The 18,465-nt window shown below is 37.6% G+C and overlaps 1 protein-coding gene across 7 annotated transcripts in view; it reads right to left on the reverse strand.

Moving 5' to 3' along the window:
- The window catches only part of DIAPH2 (diaphanous related formin 2), a 322,676-nt gene that overhangs the window by 279,039 nt on the left and 25,172 nt on the right, over nt 1–18,465 (reverse strand). For 5 of the 7 annotated variants that reach the window (XM_033137161.1, XM_033137162.1, XM_033137160.1 and 2 more), the window contains 2 exons: nt 16,642–16,662; nt 453–592 (listed from right to left, as the gene is read on the reverse strand). In XM_033137161.1, the coding sequence (XP_032993052.1) occupies nt 453–592; nt 16,642–16,662 (161 nt within the window). The remainder of the gene's footprint in view (nt 1–452; nt 593–16,641; nt 16,663–18,465) is intronic. The other 2 variants (XM_033137158.1, XM_033137157.1) reach the window with 1 other exon arrangement.

An 18,465-nucleotide genomic window follows, 5' to 3' on the forward strand; every position in this document is an offset into this window, starting at 1 on the left:
GGGTTTTTTTTAAGTTTGGGGGATCAAAATAGAAGCTGCACACACACACACACACACATACAAAATAGGGACTTCATCCTTTCGACACAAGAATCTAAATTTGGGTTTCTTCTACATGAAGTCCCAATTATGTTTTAAGGCCTAAGTAAATAATGCTCATAGGTAAAGGTAAAGGGACCCCTGACTGCTAAGTCCAGTCGCGAACGACTCTGGGGTTGTGGTGCTCATCTCACTTTACTGGCCGAGGGAGCCGGTGTTTGTCCGCAGACAGCTTCCAGGTCATGTGGCCAGCATGACTAAGCCGCTTCTGGTGGAAACGCCTCATAGTGAAAAACAAATCATAATCCCTGCAGCAGAAGACATTTTTATTTGGAACTGGCAAATTTTGTACTTTTTTAACATACATCACTTTACAAATGCAATTTCCTTGGATAACAATTTTCATTACCTACCTGACCGGATTACTTGTTAGAGAGACTCTCAGGGACTCTAAGCAGTTCAGAAGTTTTTCCTCTGCGATACCCGATCGTAGTTCATGGACATATTCTTGAGATGACAGAGTGCATTCGTGTTTACTATTTTTCAGGCCTCCCTTTTTAGGGGGGGAAAAAGAGTGTGTTATAAATGTATCAGAATACAAAGAGTTATTTTACAAGCACGTATGTCAACTTAAGCAAGACTGGTGTTTCATCATATCTCCAAGTTTCACTCTTATCAGAAAGTTGTTTTTGTTCCTATTTTTATTATGCATGTTGTGGTTTTTTATATTGTAATTTTATTGTGTGATCCGCCCTGAGATGTACAGATGATGGGCGGTGTACAAATTTAATTAATAAATAATGATGATGATTATCATAGTTCTTGCATGTCAAGTGATCTATGGTGGTGCTATGCAGAAATGATTCTTTAACCATAGTGAAGGAATGAGGTGTTGGAATGTACTGTTCATTCCCACAATCACTTCTCTTCTCATGCCTTCTCAATAAACTTTATACCAGGGTTAGAAGTTACTGTGAAACCCAGTTAACCATAACACTGCACAACACACAAAGTGCCTCTGAAATGTAAACACCCAATCCTTACTAATTTTGAGGTGCTGATCACAAAAATGACAATAACATTTGTTGATTGGCTCCTGTTTAGGAGATAGAAAGACTGTCATATAAAAAGGACCCTGTCCGCATTGAATACATAATTTCATTTAGCAATGTTATATTTCTAATTCCCAATTGTGAAATATGGTATCATAATGCATCAGTCCGTTATACACACCACTCCCAGGACCAAGGGCATACAGCTGAGTAATGCAGTTGAGTCATGACATCGCAACTTTAATATCGCTGAAATAAGATGTTGCACTCGCTGATAAGAAGTGAAGTCTCACAAGGTGAGCAAGTCATTTGTGTGACTTCATGGGTTAATCTCCCATTTACTCCTGTGTCTTAAGTACTACACAAATAATCCCTGCAGTGTAAATCCAGCAGTAGTAGTGCCTCATAAATGTGTTAACAATTGTTACATTAGTAGGAAATGATGTTTGCAAGCCAGAAAAGGCCCTAACTCCAATAGTGGAAAAAGGTGTTATCAGCTTTATTTTGGATGCAATATCAGGGAACAGGACAAGGACTGGACCCCACACATATGCTGCAGTATGTGTGCAAGAAATCTTCCAAAATGGCTGAAAGGCATAAAAGAGGAGTAATGTCATTTTCTGTTCCCTATGCTTTGAAAGGAGCCAAGCTCCTTCTGCATGGTACTAGGGGGCATCACAAGGAAAAAGAAGTGGACAGTAGTGTGCCCGAAAACGCCATCTAATTCCCAGCCATTCCAGTCAGAACAGGCTGTCTACATGAAAGAAAGCTATGACAACCTAAAATAGCTGTTAGACTGCTTTCAATACAGCAAGTATGGATGACATCTCTGTGGTGACTTGAAAGCAATGTCTGTGTTGATGGGTTTGCAGCTAAGATATACACACTGGGATTTTTGTGTATGACTAGGACTGCCGAGCAAAGACGTTGTACTATGTGAAGAGAGAATAGTCTCAGCCGAAATCTCTGAAGGTTAGAGAGAACAATGTGGAACACACAGCACTGGCAGAAACACAAAAAATCCACTGCTACACATCAAACTTGGTCTTATGAAAAACTTCATAAAAGCCATGGACTTAGAATGGATCAGCTTTCAATCTAACAAATTCTATCAACTCAGTGAAGAAAAAATTAAAGACAGAATTTTTGTGGATCCTCAGATCCACTAGCTCTTTAAAGACCAGATGTTTGACAACCTGCTTCAGGGTGACAAGAAAAAAGTTTGGGGTGCATTTTGTCTTGTGTCAACTAACTTCCTTGGGAATGTCAGGACAGAAAACTACAAAGAACTGGTTGAGGACACATTGTCTCCGTATCACAAATCTGGCTGCAAAATGTCCTTAAAGATACACTTTCTTCAATCCCACTTGGATTTCTTCCCCATCAACTGCAATATGGTTAGTGATAAGCACGGTGAACTGTTTCCACCTGGAAATTGTAACAATGGAGAAATGATACCAGTGAAAGTAGTCACTTCTATGTTGGCTGACTACTGCTGGACACTTGCCAGAGACAATCCTCAGCAGCTATGCAAGTGACAAGCAAAGCGGCATGAGATGTAGAAGCGGGCTTTTTCCAATACATGTCATATATACGTATTTCTGGTTATATAATAAACTATTGCAGCTCTCTAAGAAAAAGTAGCCAATTTTGTATTTTCATTGTCATATTCATGCTCAGCACCTCAAAATCTATAGGAAATGGCTGTTTTTTTATCTCAGAGGCATGACTTTTGTCAAATTTTGTTGCGCAATGTAATTCATGCTAACCTGTAAAACAAAATAAAGTGTAATTTGTAATTCTTTAGCGGTCAAAACAAATAACAGCTTACACATTTCTTCAAATTCCCTTGTACTCAACAAAAACAAATTAAACAAATTTTAAAATTAAGCGGCAAATATGTGCATCTATTGTAATCATTATGGGTTTAAACTAAAATATTCCTGTTAAAGCAAATGCAATAAAATATATTGATCTTATATCTATTTTTATATTCCTATTTAAACAGTTATTAAATAAAAGGATCATGAAAAGTAAAACAGACTTGTAGTAAGAACCTATCACAATCACACATACATAAAAGGGCTTGAATCATGGGAAATCGTTAGGAAAAACAATGGCCACAATTCCAGAAAGAGCTTTGTGTTCTCAAGGCCAATTTTTCTGAGAGCTTTTGCAATCTGAACTCCTACATATGCCCAAAACACATGTTAGTAATCAAATATCAAATATCAAAATGGCAAGGTTTCCATTTTCAGGCTAATCTTTAGTGCCTTTTTTGTAGTATACCTGCTATGGGACATGGGTTTTGGGAGGAAGCACAGGCCACAGAAACAAGGAAGAGTATGCTTAAATGCAAGTCCATAGAAGTCATAGGTATCAACAACTATAGCTGGTTATCACATCTGTTAATGAAATCAGCATTCTACTTTGTGTTACAATCACAATGCAACCTGGAAGTGGTCTCAGTTCTTGAATAGCGTATACCTTTAAATAATTCCTACCTCAATTCATACAAAAATCTGTCAAATTTACATGTGATAGTTTTTTGCTTAAGGGTGTTTTTGGTTTTTTTACACATCTTACCCCCCTCCCCTTTCTATTTTATGGCAACTATAGCCTGGCTGAATATTCACTAAAAATGAATGTCGAGAATTCAGAACTTAATAAACCCATCTTAAGTTAATCAAGATGGCACAGTCACTGAAATTAATATCAGCTTGATCAGTAACACACATCAATTTTGCTTTAATTTTAAATAGAAATATTTATACTGTGAATAATATTCTAATGAAGCTTTGAATATTTGCTTTCTTTTTAATCCTGCCATAAAGTATCAAACAGTACAAAGCTAGAATCTGTTCAAGCACTGTTTGTGAATTTAGTGTCTCTTCATTTACTTCTTTTTTAAGACTTTAGCTGCAAGTATGGTTTTGTTTTGTTTTTAATTCATGAATAACAGAAATGGATCTCAACATCAGAATGTACTATCTCTTGATGCAGTTCATAAGGTAAAGGACAGAGGGTGAAAGAGCAGATGTGTGAGAGAAAGTAGGGTATATCAATGCAGCAATCAAAAGACTGCTGACTACTAAATTATTATGGCCCACTCTCATATGCATACATCAACTCTTTCCACTTCTGTTCCTGACACTGAAAGCTGTATCGAAGGGTGAACATCCCAAACATAACAAATGCTTTCCTCTTGAAGTGGAAGATCTGAAAGGTGAATACATTTACATAATGATTATATTTAGAGATTCCAAGCGCCTCTCCCCTAAATATTTCCCATTCTACCACCTTCCAGAACAGTAAATTCAAACTACATTTTCAATGCAAACATCTGAATAGCAGTAACAGGCTTATTCTGAAATGTAGCTTGTGGTGTCTAAGTACAGGTACTGTGAGTCGTTTCATACTTCTCTATAACTGTCTTTTTTATCCCCATTATATGTCTGTATAACAAAATTCCTGTTTCTCTTCACTGCCACTTTGCATTACTGAAGTAATAATTCTAGCATCATCTTGGAAGGCAGTTTAAGAGTGAAGGTCAATATGAAAGCAGCACAAAGATGGTTTATAAAAAGAAAGATTTGAAGCACACTACAGGAGACATCCAGAGCTTCCAGGCTAAAAATGTATAAAGGGGGGAATCAAGAAAGGTTTCCCAGAAATGGAAAGCAGCAGACAAGGTAGTAAAAATGCTGCTGCAAGCATTGCTGAACAAGTTTTTAAACTAATAAAGAGGCACTCCTAGAGTTAGCATAGAAATATAAGAGCAAGCTAGTCAAAGCTTGTCAAAGCTAGTCAAAAGATAAGGTAATTTTCCATACTTATAGATTACAAAAAAACCCAGAAGACACAACTTCGATGGCAGAAAGTGAGGAGGAATTAAAGAACCTTTATTGACAGTGAAAGAGGAGAGTGCAAAATATGGTTTGAAACTCAACATAAAAAAACTAAGATCATGGCCACTGGTCCCATCACCTCCTGGCAAATAGAAGGGGAAGAAATGGAGGCAGTGAGAGATTTTACTTTCTTGGGCTCCATGATCACTGCAGATGGTGACAGCAGTCACAAAATTAAAAGACGCCTGCTTCTTCGGAGAAAAGCGATGAAAAACCTTGCCAACCTTGCCGACAAAGGTCCGTATAGTTAAAGCTATGTTTTTCCCCAGTAGAAATGTATGGAAGTGAGAGCTGGACCATCAAGAAGGCTGATCACCGAAGAATTGATGCTTTTGAATTATGGTGCTGGAGAAGACTATTGAGAGTCCCATAGACTGCAAGAAGATCAAACCTATCCATTCTGAAGGAAATCAGCCCTGAGTGCTCACTGGAAGAACAGATCCTGAAGCTGAGGCTCCAATACTTTGGCCACCTCATGAGAAAAGAAGACTCCCTGGAAAAGACCCTGGTGTTGGGAAAGGGGGAGGGCACAAGGAGAAGGGGACGACAGAGGACGAGATGGATGGACAGTGTTCTCGAAGCTACCAACCTGAGTTTGACCAAACTGTGGGAGGCAGTGGAAGACAAGAGTGCCTGGCATGCTGTGGTCCATGGGGTCACGAAGAGTCGGACACGACTAAACAACTAAACAACAACGTTTAATCTTATATCACCAAGCACAACTGATCTGTAGGCCTGGAGCATTTGTGCAGAATATAATACCTTTCATATGCAAACACAGATAAAATCTATATTTAATCCTTGCTTATTTGAAGCAACAACAGTTCAGAGGACCAACATAACAGAGAACAAAGATTAGTTTAAAAGCAGAAGCCATGCAAGGAAGAGAAGAAGGAAGCAAACAAACCCAATGCTCATACAGGCTCATTCACATAAACATTCGCTAAATCATTTTAGGGTTATGTCTGAACAGCCACTGTGGCTAATTATTCATATTCTAATTCTCAGTAGTTTGGCACATATTCAGGCAGTAGAAGAGTGTATCTATGCTTATTTAGGCAAAAATTGTGTTTCCTCCCAAAATACAGCCTCTATGTCTTTCCAGGGATGAGCAGGTAAGAAGTGTTTAGTGCTTTCTAATGAGTCAACATCATCCTAATTACTTTCCATTTCATTTCAAGTGTTGGACTGCTTCATTTCTTCTCATTAAAGAAAAGCCACTCTGAAAACATTCACAGAACTATGCTATAAGAAAATTATTTTTCAATTTGTTTTCAGAAGCAAGAATGTACTCTTCTATTTTAAACAGCCATAACCATTGACAAATTAGTGAGAGTTAATGCGTGTATTAGTGAATGTTGCACTTAGCATTTATATAGAGAATGTCAAGCATTTCAAGCACTTCACAGAAATTAGCATTTTCAACAGCCTTGTAAGGTAGGTCAGCATTCTTATTCTCATATTATACATGGGATGGCTAAGTAGAATCTCTAAGGGAGTTAAGTGAAAACTATGGCAAAGGGAAAATTTGCACAGAGGATCTTATCTGCCTCAGATCTCACACTTTGAACCACTTTGCACTCTCTCTCTCTCTCTCTATATATATATATAACTTACACTGCATAAGTCATACAGTAAACATTATTGCATTTCTCCCATATTTATAGATTGCATATCTGCTGGAGACTTTCTCCTGATTTTTTTTTAATTAACATAGTTAAAATGTTACTAGATAATTAAAAAGTCACTCTCTCCACCTAACCTGCATCATTGGTAAGAGTTGCCCCCCACAAACCTTACTCTACAAAGCATTATAAAACGGAGTAATAGAATTCATAAAATTCTGGGGAAACATTTTGCAGGTAAGCTTTATCCACATGGAAAGGAGATAAAAGAACAATTTTTCCCCTTCAAATAACAGTTTCTTTTAATCTTCATATACAGAATACAAACTTGGTTTTAATTAATTTATCTATTGTATTTCAGGCAAACTTTCTTTTCTGCCTGGAGTTTTGGCTTTTAACGTGGAGGGTTTTTAATGTATGCATGACCTCTTTTGCTGGAGCAGGAGTTGCTAAACTTGACCTCTTTTGTTTAGACATATTTGTGTTTACTGTGATTGGTTTTAATATTTACAGAGTTACTTCTGTTTGTAAGTGGTTTTGAACTTTATGAGTAAAGCAACTAATAAATAACAACAATTTCTCTTGTTTCACAAATTTAAAATATACTTACTTTAAAAAAATTAAAAAAATTCAACCTGCCCTTCCTACATGAGCACAGGTCAGATATCCCAAATACGAAAGGGGTAAAACAAAGGTGTATTCTTGCCCCCTTTCTATTTAATTTATTTTTATCAGATCTGCCAGATCACCTTCAAAAAATAGAATCACACGCCCCCAAACTTAATCAGAAGCCTGTTCCTCTTTTATTATACGCTGATGACACTGTCTTGCTATCTTTAACGAGCTTGGGTTTGAAACGTCTTATACTTTCCCTGATCCTCTACTGTGAAATTAACAAACTTTCTATAAATTACGCGAAGACAACAATTTTGGTCTTCTCTAATGGCTGGAAATTAGAGAAATGGAAAATAAGAGAGCAAGAAATCCAACAAGTGAAGATGTATAGATATCTGGGAATTCTATTCCAGAGCAATTTAAGGTGGTCTACCCATCACACAAATGCTATAAAACAGGCAAAGTGTACTTCATCAGCAGTTACTCGTTTTTATTATCAGAAAGGAAATCAATTTATCCCTGCGGCCAACCAGATATTCCAAGCAAAAGTGCTATCCCAGATATTCTATGGGATCCCACTATGGGTACAAGCATATAACAGCGACTTAGAAAAGATTCACTCTAGTTTCTTGAGACGTATCCTTGGACTCCCAAATGTTATTAAATATGAAACAATGTGTGCAGAATTAGGCATACACACAATGGAATACTGGGCCTGGACTACTGCTATAAAATACTGGTTGCGCTGCCATTTCCGCTGTCCACCATCAAGCCTGCTCTCTGACCAGCTCAAGGACTCCTATAAATCTAGATGGTACCAACTCCTAGAAAATAAAATCAGATTGATAGGCATGGAGCTGGAGCCCTTGTACAATTCAAGTGAGCAACATATCTTTCACAATATCCTAATTAGACTAAAGGATGTTGAGAGGCAAAATATTGCAGCAGCTGTAAATAAAATTTGCTCTCCCATATTCTATGATTTAAATGTCTTAGATAGCAGGGTCAACTATGTTACTAAACTAATAATACCAGCCCAACATAGGGCATTTATGCTGGCCCGACTGAATATCTTCCCCTCGGCATTTGTCAGGGATAGATATCAGAATATTCCCAGAAACAAGAGATACTGCAGATGTTCCCTGAATATCCCGGACACTGTAGAGCATATTCTCTTTTACTGTCCACTTCACAGTACGCTGCGTGAACGTGTGTTGTTCCCCCCTTTTGGGTGGTTTGAAACCGCAGCATGGAGGAAGTGCTGGATTCTGTCTCTCTGACATTGACCAAGGGGTGACTGAGGGGTTAGCCGAGTTTTTGGCAGCAGTGCTTCAAGGAGTACTTTAACAGGAGGAAATCCTAGATTTTACATACAATCAGCTACGAGTTTAATTGTTGTCTCTTTGTATATATACTCCCCCCCTTTTTAAGGTTCTTGTACGTGCCTCTTTCTTTCGCGGTTTTACTCGTAAAATGCCTAATAAAGGTTTGATAAGTACATGAGCACAGGCACCAGGATGTGTACATCAGGTACAGCACAAAATGGAAAAGGCAACTAACATACAGGTAAACAAAATAGAACAAGTTCATCAAAACAAATGTATGCCTTCTTGGTACCCTATACAGTCTGAATAAGCTATTTCATACCGTAGACTTCAGTTCTTGTAATATTATTATTTTAACAGGAAAAATATTCAATCCACATGTGATTTCTTAAACTGTCATATTCATGATTAACAGTGCCTCTACACAATGGTCCAAAACTATTTTAACTACCATGGCTTCCCTAAAGAACACTAGGAATTATAGTTTTTCAGGAGCAGCAAATACCATTAGACATATTTTACACAGAACTACAGTTCCCAGCTATGTTGGGAATTTGACAGCAAATGAGTTTCTCTACTGATGTTATAAAATATAGATACGCCTTACATGCTTCCCATAACTTGTAGCTTCCCATAACTTCTACCGTATGACAGATATCAACTAAAATTGTTCTGCCACAATTTCATTTTCATGACCCATACCCATTATGTAATCAATAAAGCTTCATTACAACCTCAAGCATGCTGCAATGAAAATTGGCTTCTCTACTCTGTTTGGATTACTGTTAATTGCTTTCTCCTCTGGAAAAACAGGACATAGCTCTATAATTTACCTTGTTTTGTTTAGGTACTACATCGGTCACTTAAACCCGTGAGGCTTTTAACTTTTCAGTTCATTATGGATCACCAGCTTCCTCTAAATAGTGGTTTTCTATACAGCAGCTATTTATGGTAATGGGCTTTTAATGCCCATGTGTTTGTCATGCATTGCATATGCACAATTACATTAGTAAACAAAAAAGGGTATCAAGTTCAGATGAAGTTTTCATTTTGGGCTGACACTGGGCAGAAGGCAGTAAGGAGCCACAACAAATGAGAAGCAGTCAGAGGGAAAGAACCCACCAAAAAGGTGGGAGAAGCAGCTCTTTCAGGTCTATGCAGATTCCATGGTGCCTCAGTAGGGCTGGCTCCACCCCTATTGGGGATTTAGAAAGAAATACTATACAAATTTAGATGTTCTAATTTCTGCTAAGCGAAGAATAATAAGCACTCTGTGTTCCTTATTCTCTTGATCTACTTTTTGCCTGTTACAAATAAAGGCAGTGATCCTGTCTGAGGGCACTGTAAGTGCTTTATAAAGCATTTTGCTTTTTGCATTGCTTTATAGATGCCCACTCCACAGAGGGGAGCAAATATTCTCACTTACACATATTCTCCACTCTAGAGAAAGCGATTAGAGTAAGATTTCTGTAGAAGAGGTATGAGGAAGCTATGACCACACCAAATGCCTGCCAGGTTTGTATGCTGTCTCCAGCTGTGTGATTAATACAGAAGTTTCAGTTGCCAGTCCAGATGGCTTTTGTATTTGGAACATGGTGTGGTGTATTGGGGGTGATGTTCAGTGTTGGGAAACCTGCTTTGCTTGCAAAAGGTCTCAAGTTCAATCCGCAGCATCTTCAGGTAAGGCTGAGAAGCACCCCTACCTCAAAACTCTGGAGAGCAGCTGCCAGTTGGTGTAGATAATACTTAGCTAGGTTAATCAATCATGTTGGTATAAACTAGCTCCCTATACAGGTGAAACTCAAAAAATTAGAATATCGTGGAAAAGTCCATTTATGTAAGCAACTGTCTTCATTAGCTACTGGAATTCAATACAGTGGTGCCCCGCTAGACGAATGCCTTGCTAGACGAAAAACTCGCTAGACGAAGGCATTTGTCTAGCGGGAGGCTGCTCCACAAGACGAAAAAGTCTATGGGGCTGCCTCGCAAGACGAAAATTGTTCGTCTTTTTTTTTCATCTAGCGAAAACCGCGGTTACATTGCCGCTTCGCTAGACAAAAAACCCGCTAGACGAAAATTTTCGCAGAACGAATTATTTTCGTCTAGCGGGGCACCACTGTATATGAGATAGACTCATGAGATGCAAAGCGAGATATGTCAAGCCTTTGCTTGTTATAATTGTGATGATTATGGCGTGCAGCTGATGAAAACCCCAAAGTTGAAATTGTTAATTTGGGGTTCTCATCAGCTGTACACCATAATCATCACAATTATAACAAATAAAGGCTTGACATATCTCGCTTTGCATGTCATGAGTCTATCTCATATGTTTCACCTTTTAAGTTGAATTACTGAAAGAAATGGACCTTTCCACGATATTCTCATTTTTCGAGTTTCACCTGTATTTCATGTTCATCTTTGCCTCTGTAAACAAAATGTCATGGACCAGTCCTGGCAAAATGGTGCTGGGGGTGGGAATGAGTATTTAACCCCTTGTTCATTCCAAATCCCCCTCCCCCAGCTACTTTCTTCCCTACAAGAAGAAAAGCACACAAGTATGCTTCCTTTTGAGGAAAATTATAGCTAGAGAAAAGCAAATAAGATCAAGAAAACCCCTTTCTCCAGCACCACATCTCAAACCAAAGCAAGCATATGGGGCTGCTAATTTGTACCAAAATAATAAACCAACGACTGCACTTGGTCTTACAGTTGACGACTGCAATTGGTCTTACAGGAAAAGGCAAGGGGTGAGCTGGCTAAAGATAGCTTTGTCATGTATAATGAGATAAGAATCCAATGTCTTTGTTCTCCATGGTTTTAAGTTTGGCAATTAGTTGCAATTCAGCAACTTCTCTTTCCAGTCTATTTTTGAAATAGAACAACTGCAGTCGTCAACAGGTTTTCCACACCTATCAGCCAATCACCCATTCCCACCACCCTTCTGAGTAATACCCCTCCCCACTCTCTCACTATATATAAGGGTCTGGTGACTTCTGTTTCAGTGTATCTGAAGAAGTGTGCATGCACACGAAAGCCCATACCAAGAACAAACTTAGTTGGACTCTAAGGTGCTACTGGAAGGAATTTTTGTATTTTTTTATTTTGTTTTGACTATGGCAGACCAACATGGCCACCTACCAATAACTGGAACATCTAGAATGACCACAGGTTCTCATTTCCTGCCTTCAGAGCCTTCCTATTCCACCTAAATGTATTAAATTATTCAGCAATGCTAAGTTTATTCTTATGAGAAGATGACTCACCAATCAATGCTGTTCTGCAGGGTAACTTTGTTTACTTTTAAATTCTAATTCATTTGTCACAGACTGTACTTTTACAGTCCATTACCATTAAACTCCAAATTTACACACACACGTGTGTGCAATGGGTTCTAGCCCACAAACATTAAATCTCTATAAAATTTGTTAAGTCTAGCATTCAACTGCATTTTTCTCGCAGTTTACCCTATAATTCCAGGATGGTCAAAATAGTATGGTTCCTCCTCCTCCACCACCACCACCACCTTTTCTTTTCATCAATCAACAAGATTTTAGGGATGGACCATTCTTCCTGGATAATGGAGAAGATTTAAGATTCCCCAAACAGTGTGGGCTACATCAAGGAATTCCTATTTGTCCTTACTCTGCTGAGGCAATTCTCCTGACCTAGAATTTGTGGTGGCAGACCAAAGGCATACTGGCATCATGTAGTGAAAGAATCCAACGTGGCAGCATATTTTTTCAAGATACAGCAGCAATCCTGGTGCAAATCAGGAATCACTGTTAGGAAGTCACCATTTCTTTACTCCCTTTTTGTAGCTATGATTCTCTTATCTCATCTGTGTTAATTGTGCAATGCATCAATATGATGGACTCATTTGGGACTTAATTTTCCTCTTTATTATTCTTCCCAAATAAAGGACAATGAAAGATGAACAAATGGGAGGGACTCTGATTTTTGATGGAAAAATTAGTGTAAGAAAAAATGTTTCTGCACAATTTAATTATTGCCCTCTGATTCAAAGTTCTTTTATTTGATTTCAAATACAGCTAGAGTACATGCCTTGTTCGCTGTACAATAAAACTATAATATAGAGCTCTTGACAGATTCCATCTATCTATTTAGGTGGTACCACTGCTGAAAAATATCAGCTAAACTATGTAATTCAAGCAGTATTCTGGCATCGAAGTATCAGCTAATCAGTCTTTAAGGCTATGATGCTCAAAATCTTGAAGAATGAGCAAACATCTCTTTATCAAAAGAGAATGAATTATCGCTGTGGTTTTGGTAAGTCACAGGAACTTGGCTTATCTCAGAAGACTGGTTATTATTAATAGGCAGTTCCTAAAGCTCCTTAGCTCTATATGGTCTCTGCCTGAATTTAATGAAGACAGGTCAGATATTTTTCACACTTCTTTTCACCCACAGCATCTCTAACAGGATTTCTATGTATTTGGTAGTTAATTATATCAGGGACCACGCCAAGCACACTAATCCTTCTTCTGTCTCTTTAAGCAGTTAGAAATGCTTGATCAAGGTATTTTTCATTTATACAGCTCCCAGCAATGCCATCAAGATTGTCAAACTTACAAAATAGCCAGATTTAGCTAATTAAGAAATGGCTGAAGCCCAATTCAAACCACTGTGAGTCTGAAATAGGTCCATTTTGAGCCTAACACTGAATGTGTACCTTATTATTATTTATTAATTTACATATCACATATATAACAAAATGGCTTCTGAGCAATTTACAACTATAAAATCAATCCATAATTCAAATACACAATAATATGAAAACTTCCTTATGAGAATTGGCATCATCACATCTTGTAGGTCTGGCAGCATATCCACATAGACTATGTATGACAAGAGGTACGGATGTTACAAGTAACCATGCCACCTGTCCGTTCACATTATTCTGTCACCATTTCAAACATGTATTTAGGGAGTAATGCCAGATACTACCCAACAGTCGCAACCATGACAATTTTTATATAAAACTTTTAGTACCAGAAAAATCTATGCTACAGTTTAATGAAATGTGCCCTTTAAAAGGATTAAATAAACTCTGGAAACAGTCCTAAAACATTGAATCTATACTTCCATGAATTATTTTATGTATCTGGTGATTTCTTGAATTTGTTTGGGATTTAAGTACTCTTAAGTATTTCAAATCTAAACCTTTTGGCAAAATCAAAAACTGGAAGAGGATTTCATTTCAGAACTAGAATTCCACTCTTCCACCTACTCTCAGATTAAATTTAGTGAATCTTTTTGAAATATGTAAATTAACTAAGATGATGTAACATGGCAGTTTCTGAAAACCCAGTACCCGAAGTCATGCATGCATGTTTCTATGAAACAGGGCATCAGGAAAGGATGCTCCATAAGCAAATACCACCCTCCCAATAATTATAGCTACGGCACTACCGGGTAGTTAAAGTATGCAGTGATAATTCTATGGCAGAGCTTTCCAAACATTTCATGTTGGTGATACACTTTTTAGACATGCATCATTTCATGACACGGTAATTCAGTTTTACTAGCCAACCAGAGGCTAGACTAACCCCTTTCCAGCCCTGGGAGGAATGTGGGAAGTGTTCACGCCACACACCTACACACTGCAGCCAACACACTAACATGTCCTGCACACAGTTTGGAAAGCTCTGTTCTACGGTCTCTTCTATCTGAATTCTTTTAAAACTGCTGTTTTTGAGAGATGGCTTTCAAACTCCATTTTCAAAGCCTTTCACCTGAATATTCCTAGCCACAGCTCGTAGTGGTTAATTCTTATCAGGATTTTTGTCTCTCAATTTCTTTTTGCTTGCAGCAAACTATCAGCATTACTCTGTTCATCTTCTTTTGCTATGGACATACTAATTTAAAGTGCTAAAAGCTTGGTCCTGTTTCTTTTAATACAATATTCTGTGATGGAGAATATGAAAGGTGATTCAACAGCCAATTATTTTAGTTGCTTATCTGTAATGAACTATAAAATGGACAGAAACTCATTTTATAGAGCAAGGAGAATATTTATATTAATGTGAAATAATTTACCTTTTGAGTATATTATGGCCCAGTATTTAAGTTATTCATTTTAGAAAACTAGTATAATATAAACAGAGGAACAAAGCAACTGCTTTGAAATTTTGGAAGACAGTTCCACTGATGTATCTTTGTTACAATGAAAATGTATAACCTGCAATACAAATTATTAAAACATACTTCAATCTTCATCTGTGGTATGTCACTTTACTACCTACAGGAGCATATGCGTTAACATTGCAATAGCTGAAACACTAACATTTTTGACTAGTTACTTTAAGTTGCTAAGAACCAAAACAATTCAATTCTATATGAAGCTAAAGAAAAATCTCAGCCTGTTTTCAGCACACAGGAACTGAACACTGCTTCAAACCTTTATTTCCTGCTCTCTTAAAAAAAAAAATGCAGGCTTCGTTTACTTTGAGAGGCAACAAATTGCACAAAAGCAAAGAAAAATGTTTCAACTGCAGCACTTTGTGCCTGGTTTGCATTTAAACCAGCTTCATTTCTGAAGTGTGTTCTGGAAACACATTCTGAGGAAATTCATTGTTCTACTTTCATGTTTTATTGTGTTAAATCTCTCACTGAAATTATAACTCAATTTTGCACTATGTCTGAATATATAAGAAACTGTCAAATCTGCTCCCAGTGAAGGATTACAGCAGTTCTGCTGGTATGGGGCTCTAGTTTCAAATGGCTACCTCCACTACCAGTAGATCTATTGTCTTCTGCATTGGGCTGTTTGTGTTCACTTTTCACCAAAATCCACCCTAGACCAGGAAGTAAATCATGGAAAGAAATGGCAATAAGCAGCAAGCTCTATAGACAACTAGCTCTAACAGACATTACTGTACTATTAAGATTTAAACAATAAGTGTTGTTACATTTAAGTCCTAATGTTTATTTATTTCTTAAGTATATATACCACCTTTCTGCCAAGACATGGAAGGTAGATTACTATTTTTAACACTAAAACAAGTTCATGTTATAATATTAACAGTTGGTCAGGGGTTTGGTGGTGGAAGGAACAGTCCAGATGAAGCAGGCACTAATGTTGACTAGCTACCTCCTTTGCTCTCTTTTTCCTTTCTCCAAGGCAGCTGTGACAATGTCATGGAATAATTGCCTTAAAAACCTGTTAAACAGCAATGTGAGATATAGTATCCTGATTGGGGGGGGGGGAGAACAGGATCCGGACAGCAGGCCAGATTCTGAGCTACCCAACCCCCTGCAGGACACTTTAATAGGTGAGCCAACTTCAGAAACAAAAACTCTTAAGTGTGCTTTCAATTCTTTTCCTTCCTTTCTTTGCCACTCAGCTTGAGTTCAGACTGTTGATGCAAAGAAAAATGTTCCTTTGCAACTTGGATTGAACTCAAATCAGGCTGCAAAGGAAGATCCCTGTAGCCAATACCAGCAGGGTTTGCAATCAGTACAGATCGGATCAGCATGGATGGCAATCTCTGCTTTCAGCAGGAAGCGGCTGCACTCCAGGGCTTCTGATCTGGAAACACACGGTTCTTGGCTTTCATGATGTAAGATAGTTAGGATATATATGTAAGAAAAATGCAAAAGGTGTGCACTTCCCCCCACCCTCTGCAGTAAGAAACAAGAAAGCCATTTTCACTGGATACTAGGGGATGGATAGGTAACCAAGCCCAGCAAATACTGAATACTATATTGAGGCCCACATCACCCCCCAACCCAAATATCACAATGAGAAGTAATTATTGCACTTGCCATAATGAAGTTTTAATTTTGCTACTTAAGGCTGCATCTGAACTTTTAATTTTGCTACTTAAGGCTGCATCTGAACTTTTAAAAAGCAGATTCGTTTTAGGAAATCTGGAATAAAAAGTTGCATTTTAATGTAAGTTTATTGTTCTAAATTTGTATGCCAGAATTGCATTATACATACCAAAGAGACATTCAAGAGGCCAAAATAAACTAAAATAATTGCAAACAATATGCACATTTTTCCTAGTGTTATATTGTGGATCTGCAAGTGGTGACAGACTACAGTGGTACTCACCGGAACTTTATTTCCGATAATCTGCATGCAGTGATCAACGGAGAGCAGTAATAAGAGATAAATAAAAAAAGCAGAATTAGTAAGCTGAAGCATTTCACACAAGTAGCCAAGAGCTTAGTAGTTAGTAACTGTTAATGATATTTAAATGTTAAAACATAGAATATATTCACAGAGTCATTTCAACAAGCTGAAAAACAAAATTCCATCGGAATTATAATTGTATACTTCCAGAACGTTTTAATATGAAGAAATGGGCTTATTTGGCTAGGGATATGTTATTTATTAGTTCATGCATACACAAGAACTGAAAATGTTTATTTATTAGGCAGACATTTAATACCTGCCATCAAAATTAAGCACACTGTTTTGAGTATATTTTTATAAAGTGGCATACTGCAGCAAATAACTTAATTTCCAGCAGTACTTTCATTATTTTCCACAAAAAATACTGTACTGAGAAGATGCCTGTACTACCAGCATTTTAATTTGGATGGTACTTCACTTGAATTAAAGAAACCCATCTGAATGTTTAAGTGCTTAAATGTAACGCATTGGAGTAACGCTTCTTCCGATATGAAATCTTATGTATTTCTCATCTCAAACTGGGAATTTGTTTTTAGAACTATCAAGGTTCGTGACAGGGGGAGAAGTTATTGCCCTAAATCTCTCTTTTGCACTGATGTCCAAGGACATGGGATTGAAGAAAAATATGCAACCCTGAATTGGGACAAACTAGCACTAGACAGTCAATTAATATTTATCTAGCAGGCAGTTATATACAGCTCTTATGGCTCATGCAGATGTATGTTCTACAACAATTATAGAAACATAGTGGCTCTCGTAAGTGGCCCCTCCCACCCCCAATTGCCACCACAAGTGTGTCTGCAGGATGACCTTGCCATAAGTTTTTTTTTGGGGGGGGGGAATCAGTAACAGCTTTTCTAAACAAATAAGTTGTCTCACTGCAATTTGTTTTTTAGGAAGTGGTGCTAACTGTTGTAATCTTATGTAAACTGTTTTGTGAAGACCACCTGAAAAGCTATGTATAAATACCGTAAATAAATTAAATAAAAGTGCAACACAGCTGGCCATAACTGCTGGATAATAATAGAACAGTATTTTGCTATGTACTTAGGCATTCCAACAGTCAATGCAGACAACTGCTATTGCACTAACACTGAGAACTTCGTGGCAGACCTGCCTGCTGCCTCAGCAGTAAAGCACCAAGTCACATTAGTACGTAGAGAGCATTTCTGGGTAAAGTAATACTTTTGATTTGCAGTTGGCACCACTTATATCTTGAACCCTTGATATAAACCAGATTCCCACCCCACCCTATGTTTTAATGCTTTTCATTTCCTAAGAATGAGCCATAGCCAGGTAATAGAAGCAGTGTCAAAATCAGCATGTCTAAACCAATGCCCAGTTCTCAAGCACCCACTCTAATATTTTAACTGATTTAAATATTGAGTTATATTCTGAAAACCCACCCAGAGACCTTATGGTGCAAAGTGGGTAAAATTTATCTGAAAAATAAATTATAATTTCTCCACTTTCTCTATCCCAAATTGTGTTAGCAGGCCAGTAACTTTGGGAATCAGATACCAGCATGGACACTCACCCACACACCCACAATTCAAACAATATTTTCTGCATGTAATTGCAGCAATAGGACTTCTCTATTTGGGTATTTTGAAATGTATGAATTGGAGTACTTGTACTGAATTGGCACGTAACAGAGACAGGTAAGGGAGATAACAGATTAGTCAGCATACTTTTTAAAATAAAATCATGCAAACTGTCAAAGTCAGATAAGTGTTATCA

This window comes from Lacerta agilis, chromosome Z, assembly GCF_009819535.1.
Source record: "Lacerta agilis isolate rLacAgi1 chromosome Z, rLacAgi1.pri, whole genome shotgun sequence".
NCBI lineage: Eukaryota > Metazoa > Chordata > Lepidosauria > Squamata > Lacertidae > Lacerta > Lacerta agilis.